This window comes from Lates calcarifer, linkage group LG24, assembly GCF_001640805.2.
Source record: "Lates calcarifer isolate ASB-BC8 linkage group LG24, TLL_Latcal_v3, whole genome shotgun sequence".
In the NCBI taxonomy this organism is placed as follows: domain Eukaryota; kingdom Metazoa; phylum Chordata; class Actinopteri; family Centropomidae; genus Lates; species Lates calcarifer.
Window position 1 is genome coordinate 15,142,588 of NC_066856.1, and position 20,289 is coordinate 15,162,876.

Consider the following 20,289-nt stretch of genomic DNA (forward strand, 5'->3'; position numbering starts at 1 on the left):
GACCATAAGCTTATGACATGACAGGAAAAGTCAGCAAAAATAAAACAGGAAGGAAATGAAACATACTAGCCACTTGTGACTCTTATTCATTCACCTCATTTTACGAGTATGAGATTTGACAAAAACATTAGTACTACCCTTAGGTGACGTTGACTAGTACCGGACGCTAGGTGGAGCTATACAGTAACACATGGCCTCTTCTACAGAGGCGCAAAGCGGCGGTGCTCCAGCTCAAACCTAGCCCAGCCCCCCACACGCCAAACCGGCCTGCCTCGGTTCAAGAAGGGGAGGGAAGCGCGGCTGTTGCTGAAGGTCCTGCTCTCGCTGCTGGCGTTTTATCTACGTCGCATTGAAAGAGCAGCCACCGGGCGGTTAACTTGGCGTCTTTTGGGATGTTGTTACTAAACACACCGGTCAAGAAGGTGTTTTCCCTAGCTTTCGTGATACAAGTGTTCGCTAACGGCAGCTAGGCACAAAGGCGTTCAATCAGCGACCAGCTACCAGCCGATGCTAGCTAATGGTAACTAGCTTGCTAACAACACAGCCGGTGAGGACGAGCACATCCTTGCGCAGCCATACTCGGGGTTAATCTCTGCTGACTCGCTGAGTGGGATATGTTAGCTGTTTTGTGATAACTGTTTATCCGTAACCCAAGTCAAGTGGTTGTGTTATCAGTCACCACTCATGACTGGGATACTCCAAGCAACGTCTCTGCATAGCTGGGTCGTTGGCTGCATGTTTTTCAGCTAGCCACGGCAGAGCTTCGGTCTGGTACAGGGATGGTGGCGGTAGCAAAACAAGCTAACGTTCCTCCGTCTGTGTGAAGAAGTGAGTGCAAGAAGTGAGGAAACGCTTTAGCCAATTGGGAGTTCTCGGTTTTGTTTATGTTAATTGTAATTCCGGGGTGGATGACGCCAGGACGAACCTGACAATCATTGAACGCAGCTGAAACTGAAACTGGGAATAGATCGAAGGGATTATTTTTGTATCTCTAAGTGGATTTCGGCCTCCTTTTCAGGGTCGTCGTGGGAACACAGTAAGTGTTTTGACATTGAGTGAGCGCACTCCCGCAAAATATTCTCTGTCCCAGCGACCTCCACCCCCCTTGCTTCACCCTCCGATGCGGAGATTTCAGTAGCACCGGCAACCAAATCCCCCACGGCGGCCGGACATGCTGAAGTGTATCCCCCTGTGGCGCTGCAACCGCCACGTCGAGTCGGTGGACAAGCGGCATTGCAACTTGCAGACGGTCCCTGATGAGATATTCCGCTACAGTCGCAGCCTGGAGGAGCTTCTCCTCGATGCCAACCAACTCAAAGAGCTACCAAAGGTATGCAGGATTCATAGACCAAGAATATCCTCCCCTGTGTCAATCCGTTTCTATATTTGAATGCTATGTTGATGACTTTCCGTGCCAAATTAACCCTGCACCCCTACACACTTGCCGACAGTGTGTGTTTTATTCAAATACGTGAAAAGCAAAGGTCACAGCCAGGTGACATAATCAGTAAAATAGCTTGCTTGACATTACCTGCCTAGGTACTTTACAAGCAGCACAGGTACTGTACCTCCTCCCTTGCTTCCCTGGAAATGGGTTTGGTCATTCTGGCCTTGTAGTGCTGTAACAGCATTAGATAATGATAGCAATAATATATCAGCTGTTTTAACCACACGCTGTTTTGTCTTGCACATATGTCACTGGATAACAGTGTCAAAAACACTACAGCTAGTTAATGCTTTTCATTTTTTGCAGGCCAATATTGACAAGGCTTTCCTAGAACTTTGAATCCTTGGTTACCTTGCGTGAAAGAAAGTGAGAAAAGTGTGGAGAAAAGTGGCTCAGGGTGATGGGATGTTTGTCAGTCATGAGCTGTATGGGTGCAGTGTATGTGCAGCATCTTCAGAGGGATTAACCCAGACCCAAACAGCTGGCACACACCATGCTGCCTGTAGTAATGGCATCAGTGGCCAGTTGGATTGGATGCAGAGTGGGAAGGCATGCGTGGAATGAGTTGCAAAGCTGTCCCCACCCACACTCCCACTATTTAAAATATGGCAAAAGTTCTCTTCGCATGGCCAAAGAGTTTATTTTTGGGGGAACAGGATTGTTGTTGGTCTGTTTTCCTTACCGCTCTTCAGAGCAGCGGAACAAAACACTGCTTGTTTTATTCAGTTTAAGGCATTGTTCATTATCAGGACAAGGCACTGGCTGTGATTGTGATGGAGCAGGGAGTTTTTATGAACACACTAACCAGTAGTAGACTTTGTCAGACTCTCACATTTCATGGCTCTAGTTTAGTGCTGAAAGGGACAAGTGGCACATTCACTAATGAAGTTTGTTAACAAGGTAAGGTCAACAGATGCTGAAGTGTTGACACAGGACCACATGTTACCTTCTAGGAGTCATAAATAGTACCACCTTTTTTTGTTTGTCTTTTGGCAGTGGATACACATTTATTGCAGTAACCACCTTTGACTATGCATTTTCAGTGTTTTGGTAAAAAAAATCTCATACTCAAAGCACAAAAAAGACCTTAACCCTGAGCTGACAAAATGCTGACACTGTAGAGTCAGCTAGAAAAGTTTTGTTTTTGACCAATTCATTCGAGTTGTTAGTTCTTTTTAATATAGATATATTTCATACAGAGTCCTTATTTCAGCCCTCTCTGTGTTAGTTTGATTAAAGATGGTCTTTGGGGACACAAACTTTGCTGTAGGTTTTGGCACAGATGGACACAGAGCAACTCATACAGACACACATGCAGTAGTTGCTCAGTATTTAACCTGTCTTCAATGTCCTTAGCGGGATAGGGCAGTTTCTTGGCCTACTTTGCCTGATGAGGCTTACCTGCAGACAGACACTATGTTTCCTCCACTTAGTTCATACCTGTCACACATCCACAGTGTACCTGGTGCGTGGCCCCTGAAATACAGAGTGATGGCTACACACAAGTGCTGTGGCGCAGACAGCTAACTGACACAGTCTCTGTGTGTGGTGCTGGATTCAGCCAGGAGACATAAATGCGTGGTGACAGCATGTCTCATGTGGTTGCGGTGAATACGTAGCGTGCAGACACAAAGCATATGGGCGCTCTCTGGTCCTCAGAGTCAGCGGGGTTTCAGCGAGGGAGCAGTGTGAGAGGTCAGACCCGTGCAGGGTCGGGGACAAGAGCACTGACTGTATGATGATGGTATTACCATAATGAGCTCACAAGTGAGTAAGGGGTCCTGAATGCCTCTTGCATTTGTGTGCCCCATCCCTGTCACTGTGTATTCAAGTCAGAGATGAGTCTGTGGACTTGCTTGTCAGTCTTCAGATATTTTTAGATGCCAGTCAAACATCCTGGGTCATTTTTGCTCTTCACTTCATCTGTGAATGAGCCCACCTTCTATGACAAACAGTCTGGACAATGTTAGCATACACATTAGCTGCAGCACCATGTACAACACATGCCACAGACAGAGAGTAATCGGCTCACAGGGGACACCTTCATGGACTGTCACTTGTTTTAAAGGAGGGGCCTGCAAAACAGTCCCGGGACACAGTCACAAGCATGCAGACCAGTCCAGCAGGGTTAGTTTCAGTCAGGTGTATTTATCTGTGCAGTAACATTTTGAAACCATTGACATACACAATGACATAATCAATACAGCGGTTAAATTATCTTAAACACAACAAACAGGTAGCTCTTTTTAAATTAATAATGAACAATAAAGCAGTCATGACTTGTAGCAGTATTAAGTGCAGAGCTGCAGGGGGGTGGATGGTCTAGATCACATTGGTAGGGTTTTAACGTAGTGAACAGATGGAGATTTAGACGTGCTGACAGTTTCTTAAGTTTGCTGTGACTCACCCCCACCGCACTCCCCTCCAGGCTTAGATTATACTCTGTGGTAATGATGTCTCCATTTGCCACATCAAGAACATTCAAGTTTTGTAAAATAAGAAAATGTATGATTGTTTTTGTTTAATGTGTGGCAAGATGGTACCCAGGCAGTGATTTTATTACATGGAATTGTAGCATCAAGTGTGACGTATCTGTATGAAATGAGTCTAGGGAACCTTTCAAGTAGGCAGCTGGTCAGGAATTCCCCTCATGCCAATACATCCTTAGCTCTTAATGCTGCATCGTGGCTCTTTTTTCTCATTGGTCAAAAATTAATCTCAGATAGTCTTTTGTTTTGCTATTAGGACATTTATTTTAAGTTTTCAAGCAGTTCAACCACAAAGGAGCTATGCTGATGATTAAAACACAAAACACTAACGGAGAAAACATTGATCACTTATTTTTTTAAACGTATATAAGTTGGCAGGCCTCTTTTTCTTATGGATGAAGCTTTTATATTTCTGTTAAAATTTTCTGTCAACATCTGAACATATTTGCACATACTTGTTCTGTGTTTTCAGTTGGAAAGTTTTGCACTAAAGTGATCTGAATTTCTTTTTACTACTTTGAAAAACTAGCCCCACTTCAAAGATCATGTTGAGGAAGAGGGAATTATCTTTTTAGCCATTCTCAAGTCCCATGACAGGTTACAAAGAAGTCCATTCACCATTCTTGATTGCCCCCTCCCGCCCCTCATATCCAATGTCGTGGCTCTTAGTGTTTCCTGGGTGCGTTGCACTGCCCTGACCAGGGTTACATTCAGCATATCTTGACCCAAATGATCATTTTTAAGATTTGTTTTAGGTCAGCTACACCTGCTTAAAAGCTCAAGCCTTTTTTTGGAGGAGCCAGGTGGACTGCAGGTGCGGCAGGCAGCAGCCCAAATAACAGCTCTACTGGACTGAGTACGTCGGCTTGTTCGTGTTAGGCTTTTCCATAGTTGAAACAAGGGAACAAATCCCTGAAGGGTGTGTCCCTGCCAGACTTTGCGAAACAGGTTTTATGTCGCTCCCAGTATTATTACCTAATAGGACCTTTAGGTACAGTTGATATGTTACAGTACTGATTTCCCGCCTCAATGCTTGCCACAAAGAGAAATATGAGAACTATTGCAGCCAATAACTGGCCTAAGAGAGACACGTATCATCGCTAAGAGTGAATTAATGACTTCATGACTTCACCAGCTTTTGGTCCTATTCTTGAATGAGCAGCCTAGTATGTGGAAGTGGAAGGTTTTGTCTGAATGGGAAAATTATATGTTTACATACTTTGTAGTCTAAATAAAGTGGAAGTATATGTGCATGACAAATAGGAAGGATGACTGTGCAGTCTTTTTAATCCTCAGCTGTCACCAATGCCCTCTCTGTGTGTGCGCTAACAGATCTGTGGCTAAAGGGCAGATTAGGGCTTCACCCGGCCGTGAAAATGCCCCTCAGCACCACGATTTTGACCCCATGCACACAGGCCAGTGCGTTTCAGTGAACGCCTCCTCTGGGATCTGCTTTTCTGCCATTTGGGTCTCTCTTTGAGCACATAAACGCACTGATAAAAATCTGAGTGCTTTTCTCTTGAGTCCCTTGTGTATGTTCAGCCTCGGGTCAAGAGAAACCCAAATTAGGCCCCTTCACTCAGCTCTTGCTGAATGTAAATGGGACTGCCATTGTTTACCCAAGCTTGAATAGTCAAGTATTTTGTTTTATGAGTTTTTGTTTCATAAATCTTTATCTTGAGGAAGATTAAAAAATGACTTTGCCTGATTTGAGAATGACTGGTGTTCCAAAACAAGTTTGTTGCTCACTGAGGAAAGTTTGCTTTAATGATCTAGGACGTGTACACTTTGCACTGGATCTTCACAGTGTACAGTTCAGTTCCGTCGTCTGTCTTCCCTCCCTCAGTTTCCAGTTAACTCTACAGGAGAGCCCTGGTTTGTCTCTCCCCAGTGAATGGCTGAACTAGGCTAGGACCAAAGATAAATTACACCTGCCACTGGCCTCTCTGCGGTAAAACCACATCGTTCCTCTGGCTCAGCTCTTTCTCACTCTTCTGCTCTCCTCTTTTCTGCTTTGGTAGAGCACGTTGAAGCCAGCAGTGCTGTTGTTCACAAAGTGTAGATGAATCTAAAATAAGATTTGTGGTGTGAATGTTTTGTTTTTATATATCAGGACAGGCTTAAAGATTTCCTCAGTCTGCGATTTCCTCAGTTTACGTGACTGTAGAGGAGTACATCTGTCAGAAAAACAGAAGTAGATTTTTTTGGTTGTTTTTTTACAAACTTTTGTAATCAGCCCCCCCATACAGGATGGGGCTGTGTCACAGTGCATGAAAAGTGAGAGACTCTGAGCTGTTGAGACCATGAAGAAACAACAATGTGAGAGATGTGAATTTCTTTTTGATGCAAGAGCACATTCAGCAGGTTTCTTTGTCTGAGCTGATGACCAGCTGGTCTCACATCCTGCCTGCCCCCCTCCCCCCAATCTGGAGGGACCAAGGGGTAATGGGAGGTGTGTGTGTGTGTGTGTGAGAGAGAGAGAGAGAGAGGGAGAGAGAGAGTATGGAGTGGTGGTGGGGGGTGTATTTTATTCCGGAGATGGATTAACAGCAGAAGGGTGGGGGCTCAGGCACCTCCTCTAGAGGAAGTGATCTGGGAGCTGAGCTGAGCTCCACTGATCTTCAGTCCTCGGGGACTCTGGTGTTAGGGCCATCCATCCATCCATGAACACCGGAGTCTGAGCTGACATGCAGTGTCAGGTGGGAAAGAGGCAGTCAGAGAAGTGGTCACAGAGCTAACAGCTGGTCCCCTGGAGACTAGTGAACGGTGTAGATGGATCTTCTGCTTTGTTCTATCTGACAAGCACGTGTATACACGCTCTCCCTTCTTCCCTCACTTTCAGTTTGAGAAATCATGCATTCTTCCTGGGAAATGGCAGCAATGTCAACTGTGTATTGTCAGACCTACAGTCCAAAACATATAGCATGAATGTGGACTATGGAATATGGAAAATGTCAAACATTTGCTGGCACTAGCAATCTATCTTTGTAAATTGAATATCTTGGGGATTTTGGAACATGAATTGGACAAAACAAGCAATTTGAACAGTTTGGGAATCTCAGCTTGAGAACTTGGGATGGATGTTTTTTAAAGTTTAAGTTTTGTATTAATTTCAAGTAAAAGTTGGCAGATCATGGCCAATCATTAATTGGTTGTAAGCCTGTGAAGCAGAGAAACTGAAGCTCACACTCCCATTATTATAATGTTGTTGATTCCACCCTGTGTGGCCCCATTGACTTTCAACACAATATCATTTCCTGTTTGAGGCTGGGCTGTCACATGACATGTGTCCAGTGATTCCCTGCCTCACTGCAGTGGCAGTGTGATTTGGACCTGACACTCTCCCATGCACTCTGGCCTCGGTCGCCAGCCTCAAAGGTAAACAAGGAGGCAAAGCTCTAGTGAATAATTGATGGCGGTGGTGGCACTGGCAGCTGTTTGTGATAGGGGAGAGTCTGCGGCTGCACTGCATGCCCTGCTGGAGCTCTGTGATAGGATGGGAGATCTGTTGGCTACAGACATTAAGTGCACACAGACAAGATGTGCAGTTTGACACCATTTTGTCTTTTTTGTCCAACTGTGTTTATGTGTTGATTTCATCCACTCAGCAACCAGTGTTTAGAAATGTTAGACCTGCTTTGTGCATGGTTGGTTATTTCCCATCCTGTTAGCAGAGCAGTTTGAGGTCATCTTGTGCCAGATGTTTGTGGCGTTTGCACATTTTCAACAGGTTACATTTAGGTGACAGGCTTGTAAAGAGAATCCTGCTGCAGATGAACACATGAAGTTTGGAGTGGTTAAATTCAGCACTGACATTTCTTTGGGGGGTTGGATGCTGTTTCTGAACCTTTTGATCATACAGGAGCTCAGGAACTACACTCTCAGTCCCACAAATGGCCCTTTGAGGCTAATCTGTGAGGGTGCTGATGTCCCTGTAGGGGAATAGGTCACCTAGGATGGCATTAAGACCGACCACAAACAAATGCTGCCCTTTATCTGCTGGCCACACACAGTCATTGAGGGCCTCTATCTGTCACTGTGAAACCTGATAGCCCTCACATCCTCAGCCTGGTGTTCTTTCTGTACCAGTGGCTTTGGATGGGTCACTGTCTCGCTGTCTCTTATCTCCATCAGATTTTTAGTATTTACGGTGGAAGTTACCGCCAAGATTTAGAAGCAGCATTTAACAAGTGTTTGAATTCAGCAGTAGCAGTGGAAATTGGAATTTAACCAATCAGAAACCACTTCTTCTACACAACAGCTACCACAACAGAGCAACTCTGCTTTTATATTGTGTTTAGAAACAGGTGGCCAGTTCAGAGTGACTCTCTGTCTGGGCTAGTCCCTTTCCTTCTGCAGAATGCACTCAAAGCACTGGTTTGTTTTCTCTGTGGGCACTCAACTCGGCACTCAGTCAGCATCTAGGTTGGGGCCAGTCTGACTTGTTGACGCCCCATGTTTTTCTTGTTGATTCCTTTTTGTCGGGAACGTCTGTGCGAGCAGGAAGTGGGAATAATCAAGCGGGCCATGGAATGCCCTGTTTTGTGGAGACCATCTCCACTTTAGACCTTGTTTGTGGAACATTTAGGGATTTCTAAGTCCAGGCATGAAAACAGGAGGTTTGAGAAAAACTGGATTATGTTTTATTGTTGTTTACTCCGGCACCCCTACCTCCCTTCTAGCACAGCACTGTTTCTGTTTTGTTCTCTGCCCCTCCCTCTGTCCAGTACTCACAAGCTCATGGTGATTCTGACTGATAGTGTTTATGATAAGTGATTTAAAGCTCCTTGTTTCTGTGTAATCCTACAAGATATGGCACCAACCCGTGAAAGAATGTTAAGCCCAAGAGCTCAAGAGTCATGATAAAGGAGAATAGTTATAAACTTACTAATGCTCTTCACTTGACTCACTATCTTCCTGCCTGTCATCTACAAGACTTCAGAGTGCCAACATTTGGTTCCATTTGGGGAATATTTTTCCCCAAACCAGCCAACTTTTGATTGATGACTGTCTCTAAACTGCTATGTACTGTATTTCTAAATAGCAGACATGTTTGCTCCCATTGAGAACTGCTGTCTCTTTGATTTTTTACATCATGATTTCTGTTAAAACTGCTGCAAAGGAACAATATATCAGCCTACTCCATCCAAAGCATGCATTCCTGAGTTAAGTCTGTCTGAAAATGTCACAGTTGAAAGCGAAGCTACAGTATAATCTGAATGTACACAAAAAAGAAACCCTGATCTGGCTTGACCGTGAACATATCTGGGAAAATATGTAAGCTGTGTAGTAATCAGGGACACTGAGAGGTTTGCTTGTGGTTGTCTTGAAGAGCCAGGCAGCCATTTTCTGTATGTGTTGCCATAAGTACTTTATCCACACATGTATTTCCAGAACAAATTTGTTTTACATTATTTACCAGCTGACTGATAAAATGCTACCATGTGTACTATACCCATTGCAGAGCTCAGTGTTTTGAATTTCCTCATCACTAAAGCCATTATTGACTTAATAATCATTTACAACTTATCTAAATTGCTGTTGTCTACTTCTCTTCCATATCGATCACATTATTGATTTTGCCTACCATTAGCCAGTATCACTGATTGTTATAGACGCAAAGAGAGGAAAGAAACTGCCATGTTGTTAGATGATTATTATATCTGTTTATGAAGGTGTGTCATTAGCTGTTATGCCAATACTGATGAGTGTTTCATATTAGTGTTTTCTAGTCAGTTGCAGACAAATGGTCCACAAAAAAATCCACTGCTACCCCCTTACTTACAAAGGTTTTAGTCAGATTTTCTCACATCCCCACTGTCAGAGTGGAGCACTGTAACCTTTATCCACTTGGAAAAAAATACTAACATTTTTGAAAGTCCAGACATTTTTCATGATTTTAAGAGTAAAGTTGTTCAAAGACAGTTGGAGTCATTTTTAGTTTATGTCTAGGAAGTAAAATCTTCAATTTCACTTACCAGTTAAAATAAAGTTATCCTCTTCCAAAGATTAAAACTATAGATAATTGTGATCTCAGAATGGCACACAATAATTCAGCTACCTTCCTGCAGTTCTGCTACAGTCACAAACTGACAGATATGAATGAAACCTGGAATTAATCCCCCCAAGCAGTACAGCTGTGTAACAGTACAGGAAACACAACAGGGCAGCATGTGAACTGCTGTATGAGACAGTCTCCAGCTCAGTATCATGTTGTTGTTCCTACTAAAAATGTAAATGGTCAGGACCACCTGTGTGGAAAAAGTCTATAGTTCTGATTTGGAAGGAATTTCTTTTTTTTGAGGGATTTAGAAAGTCACCATATTACACAGTCATGGTTGGTTAATTGGTTTTTGAGCAAACACAATATAAGGCAGACTGAATGGGTGGGATATGCCACATGACCAGTTTCAGTCTCCTAATAGAGAAGTGCTGATGGGTGAATGTTTATGTGTATAACAGAGAGAATAGATGAGGGAGGTCAATAGAAAGCACAGCAGGGTTCTTTGGAGACAACAAAGCAGTACGCACGCATGTATGTGTCATGCTCATGCCATGCCAGTGATGAAAAACAAACAAAGCAGTAACAGGTCTGTAGAAAGGAGATGGCAGCAGTTCGTGTCCACTATGAGTGTGCGTGTGCATGCAAGTGAGCACATTAGCAGGCCTGTCAGTAGGCCCCCAAGCACATCTTTTCATCTCCAGTGCAGCAAGAATGCCCTGATTTTCTTTCTTTTTTGTGAATATGTTTCAGCCTCAGCAGTTAACTCTTTCCTCTGCCATGCCTTGTGTTTCTGTGTCTCTGCTTTGACACGGTCACAACAATCTGATGACTGATTCCCTAAGTGTTGATAGTTAGGGTATTGTTTACAGTAAAAGGTCAGCTATTTTAAGTTAAGAATTGCAGCAATTCACAATGGAACTCTTTGTGCTCATTGTCCCTGCTTTATTCCCTCAACAGGACAGCTTTCTAATAATATTTCTGTCCTCACTGCTGTGTGAGAGTTCAGTCAAGCTTCACAAAACAATATTTAGGCTCCTGGAGCAGTACAGAAAATAAAAATCTTTTGTACTTAGACAGGCACTTCTCTGTGCTTTCTAGTCTTTAATTAAAAATATGATTTTCTCCAGTTGTGATACACTTAATATAAGTGGCATTTTAAGCAAGTTTGATTCAGCTTTCCCTTAATAATGGTTTTGCTAAAGTGTGAAATATTTGGGGAGAAGTAAGCGGCTTGGTGTGCTCTGTGTAATTAACTCAGCGTAGCAGTGTTTGCACTGCAGCACGTGACATCCGAGGAAACGCAGGCATGCCTGGAATCTCCAGGAGTTTGCCCTGCCCTCTAGAAGCTCCACTCACTCCTCTCTCTCGCTCTCACATACACTTGAACTTACACATTTTCCATTCCTGCTGGTGAAGCCCACACACAGACACTATACATAGACTAACACTGAAGCATGCATGAGACACACATCGTGCTTCAGTTGAATTATCAAGCTAATAGAGTTTAATTTCAGTCTCTCGTTGTTAAATATGAGTCTCAGCTCATTCTAACAGTGTTGTAATTAAGCCAGCCCATGTTCTTCTGGGCCTTTAAACACAAATGGGAATACTGTGAAGGAGCTCAGCTGAAACAATGGAGAAAAGACCTCAACAGCACTTCTCACTGAACTGCCTGTGTATTTATATTCATATTTTGTCTGGTCTCAGAAAGGTAATGTAAGCTCATTTAGCAGATGCAGGCAATACTGTATTGATTTTTGGACATAGACTGACAGTGCTTTCAAATTGGAGACTGAGCGATAATTTGGCTCAGCTAATAGATGGGTGGAAATTAGCTTAATGCAAATATATTGGTATTAGTGTAAGATATGTCTGTACTTTAGAAACTGTGATGCCATCACATAGTTTGTCCTTCAGAGACTGTAGACAAGTATATTTTTCACCTGATAAATGACCATCATTTCATTCATTTGACTGTGGGAATGTTTTTGTACTTTTGTCCAGTTGTCCTAAAAGCAGCTCATGTCTCTGTACTGACAGTACAGATGTTTGCAGTAACATCGTGTAACATCTGTGTTATGCAAATTTTCACCCTCAAGTCGAAAATAGTTAAACTTGAGTGGGCATGTGTCGGCCCCACTGCACCTTGACTTTGATGTTTCCACTTCTATGGTGCACAGAAGGTAAAACTGTTGCATGGAAGGTTTAAGGGAAACTTTACTTACTTGAATTATGTTTGAGTTTAAATGGGTCCCTGTGCAAAACTCACACCCAGTGATCAGCTTTAACTAGCTAAATCCATGACCGCTAAGACTTGGCAGAAACTACTTCTTTAACTTAACACCTCACCTGTCCCCTGCAGGCTGACACTTTGGCACATCCAAAGTATCAGCTGTAAATGCTCACAATTTGTAACCCATAGTTGTAAGCATACGTCAACAGCCAGTATCCACAACTTATCAGTTAACTAAATTATTATCATTTCATTTACAGAGTTTTGTGTGAGCAGTCAGCAAGGAGTTGCAGATTGCAGTAGGATTGCTGGGACAAGCTGCAGAAATCTGTGGTCACAGGGTACTCTGTGAAAAGTGATTGACTCAGCAGTTTAACAGCTCTTACGAGCACAGGAACATGTCAGGTGAGGTCAAGGACACGTACAGGTTGAGAGTACATGTACCATGTTTGGTTGGACTCTGTCACCTTATGCTGTGTTAGACAAGGAACACAGGATGCTGGCAAAGGTACAAAATGTGCTATCTGTGCTCTAAACTACATCATGATTCTTTTTATGTTCTTATCAGGTTCCTCCTTAGTGTATTTTTAGATCTGCCATCACTAACCAGGTTCACGACATTGGGCATGTAGAAAAGCGTGTTTCAGACACCCTCCGGGGATCAGCATGTGCTTGCCTGTGGGCTTAGGGCTAGTGTTTTGGTCGTTCCTGGCGTTGATCCTCTCTGGAGTCATGTGGGAGGAGTGTGCAGACAACTCTGTAATTACTCTGTCTCCGTGACATTAATGGGGTTTGGCTTGTAATCCTGAATAACGACATCCCTGTCTTGTATTAAAGATAAGCGTATGTGCTGAAGTGTTGAACGCTCTCAGTGTTTATAAGGGACAAAATCCACAACATAGAAATGAAATGATAACAGTGATGACATGTATGATAGATTACATCACAGGAGTGGCTCTGCAGTTTGTGATGACACAGTGCAGATGTTCACATAGTGTTTTGTTTTCTTTGAGCAGATAAATTGTCGAGTGAAGCTCAGTTTTCATTTCATCGTCAGGCGAGCGTCACCAGGGAGGTCTCTGCTGCCTCGTTCCCCCGGCTTCTTCATTGAACGCTGGTCTCCAAGGTGATGGATCTCCCAGGGCCAGTGGTTTGCCTGATGCGGGGGTGCGTTTGCTCTGTGTTGTCAGGGAGAGACAGCAGATGGGCTGGGGCTTCCCTGTCAGTACAGACCTACTGTACCTCCATGTGTGCACAGAGGCACTAGCAGTTGCTGTTCAAAACCCAGTTACAACACAGCGACCTCGACCTTTGCCCGAGCCAAACATGTCATGCAGAAGCCGAGGGAGAGAGGGTGTGGACCTGCGTGTCTCAAAGCCTCACTTTGTCCTTGCAGCAAGGCAGTGATACTTAATAGCAACACCTAAAGTGGAGCAGTTATTTTTCCACCGAGGCAGGGATGCTAGATGAGTGAACTACATAGAGGTGACTTTGTGCTGCTCTTGTGAACCACTTACCAAACTTAGTGTTGTAGCCTTATGTACTTTTCTGATCTGTGCTAGACGTTTTTAAGCTTCAGGTCTAAACATAAGAGACTCTGCAAAAATCCCATGCATTAAAGAAACACTACATACAGTAAAGTAAGTAGGGTTAACTGAATTAGTTGTGTTCTGTTGCACTTTGATGGCGCATGAGTAGAACATTTCCCCGTAACTCTGACCCTTTTTAATTTACTTACTCAAAAACAGTGGCAGTCCTTGTGTAATCCAGATTTGTTGGATCCAGGCAGAGCTGACAGAAGTTTGTCAGCTCATGTCTATGCAGCATGAGAGCTGGCTGTCGATGCCACCTGATAGGGTTACTTTTATTCCAGCCCTGTGGTCAAATCATAAATATATGCAAATCAATTCATGAGAGCCAGGTTTCACACAGTTTGCTGTTAATTACAGTGGGTAGGGCTGATATCGACAAGTGACTTGGACATACTGAGCTTAGATTTATATTTTTAACACGCAAAAACATCTTTTCAAGCTTCAAAATCATTCTCACTGTAGTAGAACAGTAATGCAACATTAGCTATTATAATTATGTGATTAGCAGTCCTTGCCATCAGCCAGTCTTGCTATTTAGTCTGTCAGCAGAGATGCTCAGTGACTTGAAGGAATGTGCTAAAATGTTCTGAGAATAATGATTGTTGTACACTGTTTCAGAACTTGGCAGCGTCAAATCTCAGTTGCTTGAAAGCTATGTTGACTAGAATCTCTAAATTTCAACACAAAAATGTACCTGTCAGGCTCTTAACTGGCACAGGTCGCCTAAATGTTAACCAATTATGTTTGGGAAATATATAGGAGGGTATGAAAAGTACATAGCTGTCTATTTCCATGTCAGTTTCACTAAACATTCCTGAGAGAAAAGTGAAGAGAGAGAGAGAGAGGGAGGGAGACTGGGGTGAAGCCCAATGCAAGAGGGAGAATGCCAAGACCGTTACTGGAAAACGATAGACACTGAGCCACATGATCCTGTGAGGGAGGCCACAACCTGGACACACACAATGAATCAATTGTACTGAGGCTGCTTGTGCACTCATAACGCACACACACAAGAACTTTCAGTATGTTTTTTTAAAGGTCTAATACACAACATTGTTCCTGTAGTAAAAGATGTCAAGTAGCTGCATGCAGTCAACGAGACGCTTTGATGATGTTTCTCTCACTTTACTGTTTCCACTAACTTGTTAAGCAGCATGAGTAGAGATAATCTTGAGGTACCATATACTGTAAGAGATTGTACATGGTGACCAGATCCTCTTTTTCTGCCTAGGTGTCTTGAAATGAAAGCCTGAGCTTAGTATTTTACCACCTTTCATTTCTAAGTACGAACAGCACCATCTTTGTTTGGCTGTACGTCTCTATATGTATGCATATCCTCCACAGAGCCTTTGTAATGCTGGTCTTATTATTTATGCCAAATCAAGAAGCTACAGAGCAAGCAGGTGTCCTTCACATTCACATTATGTGTTGACAGTATACTAACTAGCTAGCAAATTACTTGTATATCCAACACCTGGGCAAAGCAGTGCCAGGGACCATGGTAACTATGTTGGTCCCCTACAGCACGTCTCCACCATGGGACAGGCTGAGAGCGGGCAGACAGGCAGGCAGCGCATACCGGATCCAGCCCATCCAGGAAAGAGCCAAACGTCCTCTGTGGACTATAAACAATAGGGCTTCTGGTTTTGTGTCATGTTTGTGGGAACACAGAAAGAGAATGAGAAAGCATGTGATGAAGTCAAGGCGAGAGGGGGTAGGAGGAGGAGGGCGTCCTCTACAGTTTCTGATTTCCTTGTGTACTCAATCATTCCTGCTGTGTGAGAACATGGCAGGAGAATCTCAGGCCATTAGCTCAACTAAACAGCACAGTTTGAATGGGAGCAGTGTGCACTTGCTTGTCCATTAACATATCAGCAAATACCGAAGTGCTGTTAACAAAACTTCAGCCCATCCCTTTGTGTTCATTCTGTGGTCACGCTTTACTCAGTGACACCTGCAGGGCCAGTCATCATTTACATTTCCAGGCAGTATTGGTGTTGATTATGCCACACCCTCTTGGGATGGAGGCATTCAGATTTGGTTCATCAGCAGAGAAACCTCCCAGCATCTGGCTGTGTTTCTCATTCCCTCTTGCAGATTTTTCCAAGCCCAGTTTGAAGTTGTTATGTTGTTTCCTGCTTTCTCTAATGTGGAAGGGTGTTGTCAGTAACAGTGTATTGATTGTCTTGCTTAAGTGTTCTGATTGTCAGGTGGAAGATGGGCTTTATGAAATCTGAAACAGAAGCAAACTGCAGCTCTGAAAAGATCACGTTCACAGCTTTCAACTCGGCTGCTGCTTTGAATTTGGTTTGGATTGCAAATCTGCACTGGCACTCAGCACTAACTCTCTTTCTCCCTCTCTTTCTGTGTGTTTGTGTTAATTAAGTTGTGTGGACGTGGTGTCCCAGAACTGGTGGTGCAAGCTTTTCTATCACTGGGACGGTTTTAGAAACCAAAGCAGTGATTAGCCCACCAATATGGCAACAGTGGAGGGATTACTTGTCTATTTTTAAAATGCTGACTGGAAATCGCTTTACTGCACCAAGCAATCACCATTCTTGGTTATGGAGAGCATAACCAAGATTGCCATATGCCACATTGTTTACCATTATTACATATTTGTCTTAGGGAGCTAATTATAGTTTATTGCACTTATTGCATTTGGGTATGGGATGGCATGGGTGGCAGGAATATAGTCAGATATAGAAGATAAAGCTTAGTTTTCTCAAAATGTAGTACATGTGCATATTGTTACAGAGTGTATACTTGTGGGTGGAGGAGCCTCCCAGCCACACAATGCCATCTCCACCTGTTCCCTCTCAATCTTCTTCCTTAGCTCTGCTGAAGTCTGCATCAACCGGCACGACTGTGATAAAGGCTTTCTATTTATTTTCCAGTGTGTGTTCACAGTGTGTATACAGCTGTTAAATAGGAATCTATAAGATGAAAATTCCAGGCTGCTCATTTCAGGCAGAGTTCAGGCAGGATATGCTGGAACTTAATAGCGTTTTGTCAACTCAACAAAACTCAACAGCAGTCCCAGGAGGCAAAGGGGGAAAAGCCCCTGTTGTCACTGTGGCTGTTTATTAACCATGTTGACTTTGGAAAAGCATTTGGAACTCATAGCAGCTTAGTAGAAACTGTATCAGGCTGCATTCTATTTTCTGTGGGCAGTCTGAGGTGCTGTGGGCTACGCTGTCATTGTTTCAGTCTATTTGTTCTTTTAGAGGGTTCCCTCTTTTCCTCAACAGTTCTTGTTTTTTTCAGCGACAGCCATTTCCAGCTTCCCCCTGTTTACACAGGCATGGATGAAGTGAAGCAGCAAGCATAAATACACAAGTTCACTCTCATACACACACTCATAAACGCACATGCATAAACTGTGTACATGCACAGCCCCCAGGCCCAGAATCCTTCAGCTGAGGGCCCTCCGCACTGAGTCTGTCCTAACTCATCCATCCTCACTAAAGATAACATGGCAGTGCAGCAGAGCACAGGATGTCCAGAGGGCAGACAGCAACAGAGTGTTATTATAAAGCTGCAACAATCAGTTGATTAGTTGATTGACAGAAAAAGATAATTGGCAGCTATTTTGACAATTAAATAATTGATTGTACTAATTTTTAAAGAAAAATGACCATTGGGTTTTTGACTAAAGGGTGAACAAAGAACAACATTTGAAGACAGCAGCTCTGGCTGTGAGATGTACATTTCTATAGACACAATTATCAATTTATCAAAAACATTACTGGTAGAAAATCATGTGTCCTGTAGTGGCATTTTCACAAGTATTGGTTGCTACTAGTGTATTAGCTGGGAACACAAATTTAAGGCTGTTTTACTGTACACTGCATTAGTGATCAGTAGTGAATTAATCATTAAGAGCCTGTAAAATATACAATACATGGTTTCCCTCAATGACAGAATTGTTTAAATGATTTAAAGTGATTAAAATTAAAACACAGACATGGAGCATGAATACAGAACTGATGATTTAAGTTTGAATGAAATGTCAAAGCACAGATCACACAGATCTAACTGAAACTGACTAGTTGCTTTCTGGATTGTATTGTTTTCAGAGTTGCTCTTTTCATTCAAGAAAACTCAACCACCAGCCACATTGTGTTTTTTATGTCATCATGCTAATTTTTACTGAAATTTGTTTTTTTTTTTTATTGTTAGCTACAGCTTTTTATCTCCCCTTGCTGTCTTGTTATCGGAGCAGATCTGGGTTGTTCAAAAACTGCTAATGTGGTGTGGTAGGCTCAGGCGGTGCTTGGCCTGACTTTTGGCTGTGTTTGCTCTGTGTGCAGATCAAAGTCACCAGGACAGGTGTAAGTAGACGGGAGTTAGTCAGGCTGTCACTCATACTGGCTTTACCACGCCCGTCTCTCTGTGTGGCCTGTTCAGCCCGGGGGACTGGAGCCGGATAAGGGTAGTCATGGCTGAAAGTGCCACTTAAGTGAAACACAAACACACGCGCACATATGCACACTGCTTTATAATGGCACACAAATAAATGGGCATACAAAGACATGTGCACACTATCTGTATGTCTCTCTAGATTGTGTGCGAGCATGTTTGATTAAAGTTAATAGAATTAGCTGTGCTGTCTTAAATTGAAGACACATGACCCATCAGAGGTACAGTTCAGTGTGTACTACTGCTGTGTTTGGGGATTTGGTTGTTCTTGGTTGCTTCTTTTTATTCTTTTCCTCTCCAAAAGCACGCACATACACACACCTAAGCTACGAGCAGAGAAGGGAGAGTGTGTGGGAGGTGGTGGGTGATGGCAGAGGAAGTGGAATGTAGGTTTATGGTTGTGGGTAGGTGGATGGTAGTATTGTTGGTCTGATGCGTGTGGGTTTTCTGATGAGGCCAATGGGAGCATTGTATTCCACGTGGGTTACAAGGCACAGTGGACCAGACAAAACCACATTAATGACAGTCTGTTGATTTGTTACGTGTTTTGGTTTAAATTAATAAGTGGCATTATTCATCTGTCAGGGAGAAGGGCCATGAGTTTACAGTCCGTTGAGATAATTTGTTGGTCAGTGGCTTAAGTCTGTGTCCCCATTAGTTGAGCAGAGTGTGCAGAGCACTGTGGGAATCCATTGTTTACCCTCCATTCTTCATTAATAATCCACCGTCACTCCCTTTCTTTCAGCTCTCTCCTCACTACTTCGCACACAATCTTCCTTTTCTTCTCTGCGCTGTTCTCCCCACTTGCCTGCTCTATCCCTCTTAGTCATTCCTGCCTTTTGTTATCCGTTGCCACTTTCCTCTTTCAAGTCCTCATCCTTCCATTTCCAGCCCTCTCTCTCTTCTCTGTGGTGCCCTTTTGGACAATGGAGGAATCCCCTGGCCTGGCTGCAGGAGGGGGGGGTGGGCCAGTGTGGGCAAGCCTGTGACTGACAGCCCTGTGTGGGGCTGGCTGCTTGGTCTTTGTCTTTCTGCCAAGGAAAATGGAGGGAACTCAGGGAGGTGGAGCAGTGGGAAGGAGGAGGGGAAGAGGGACCAGTTAGGGTGTCATTCATGTGTAGAAATTTTTGGGAACTTTGGGTTTCAAACATAGCTCTGCCGGGGGAGGGAGGGGGGGTGCATGCTTTGGCCAAGCAGCAGAGCAACATCAGCCCATGTTGCTCTGTTAGCACTGGCCTTGAAGTGACTGAGCATGTAGTCTTGCTGGTGCATGTGCTTTTAGTTTCAAATAACTCTGCGCTGAAGATATTGGGTTTAGTCAGATGAGGAGCACTGATACTTATTGCACAACTTTGTGCCAGAGTTCCCTTGTGTCTGTGGTCATTCATGTACTGAGTTTATACCACAACAATGACTGCAGCTATCTATAGAAGCTAGTGTGCAGTAATGAGGCTCACCATTCGAGCGACCGACCAAGTTACTCAGTCAACCAAATCCACTCTGCTTTTTATTTCCCCCGACACTGAAAGAGTCCAGGCCAGCACAAAAGCATGTGCTCTCCCCTCCCTTCTCTTTGAGCCCCTCACCCCAGTAGTGTGCGTGCAGTGTGTGTAGTTTGTGTGCATTGTGAGGGAATGGATATTGGGAAGAGTGGGGACACAAGGACTGGGCCGGGGACGGGGCAGATTTGGCACGAGATTAAGAGGCTCGGGAATGTGTGAATAGAATTCCAGAGGAATTGCAGAGGAAAGGAAGTGTATTAGAATAAAACAGAAATGCTGAGGAAAGAATAGAGGAGAGGTTTAATGATGGTATGTAATTTGACTTTTGCTTGCAAACTTGGAGATGAGTGGGTCCATTGATTAAATGCCTCTGTAGGCGAGCTGAGACCTGATCGAGGTGGTTCAGCCCTTTTTGTTTTTGTTTCACTAAATGCCAAGACTTTATGCCTTTGTCTCTGCAGATGCTACACAAACTACCCGTTTGATGTCAGAAGTAGGACCTTTATGGATATTTATACGGTAGTTTTATAAACCATGAACCTGGCCTCAGGTCGATGATTTAGGACAAACATGGAGCTGGGTGTCTGGATTTTCTCCAGT

At 43.5% G+C, this 20,289-nt stretch overlaps 1 protein-coding gene across 1 annotated transcript in view; it reads left to right on the forward strand.

Moving 5' to 3' along the window:
* The first annotated feature begins 229 nt into the window (after window positions 1–229).
* Window positions 230–20,289, forward strand: part of scrib (scribble planar cell polarity protein) — a 60,578-nt gene continuing 40,518 nt past the window's right edge. Inside the window, 2 exon segments of the mRNA XM_051066658.1 lie at window positions 230–547; window positions 1,019–1,330. Of these exon segments, the coding sequence (XP_050922615.1) occupies window positions 1,172–1,330 (159 nt within the window). The 5' untranslated portion in view covers window positions 230–547; window positions 1,019–1,171.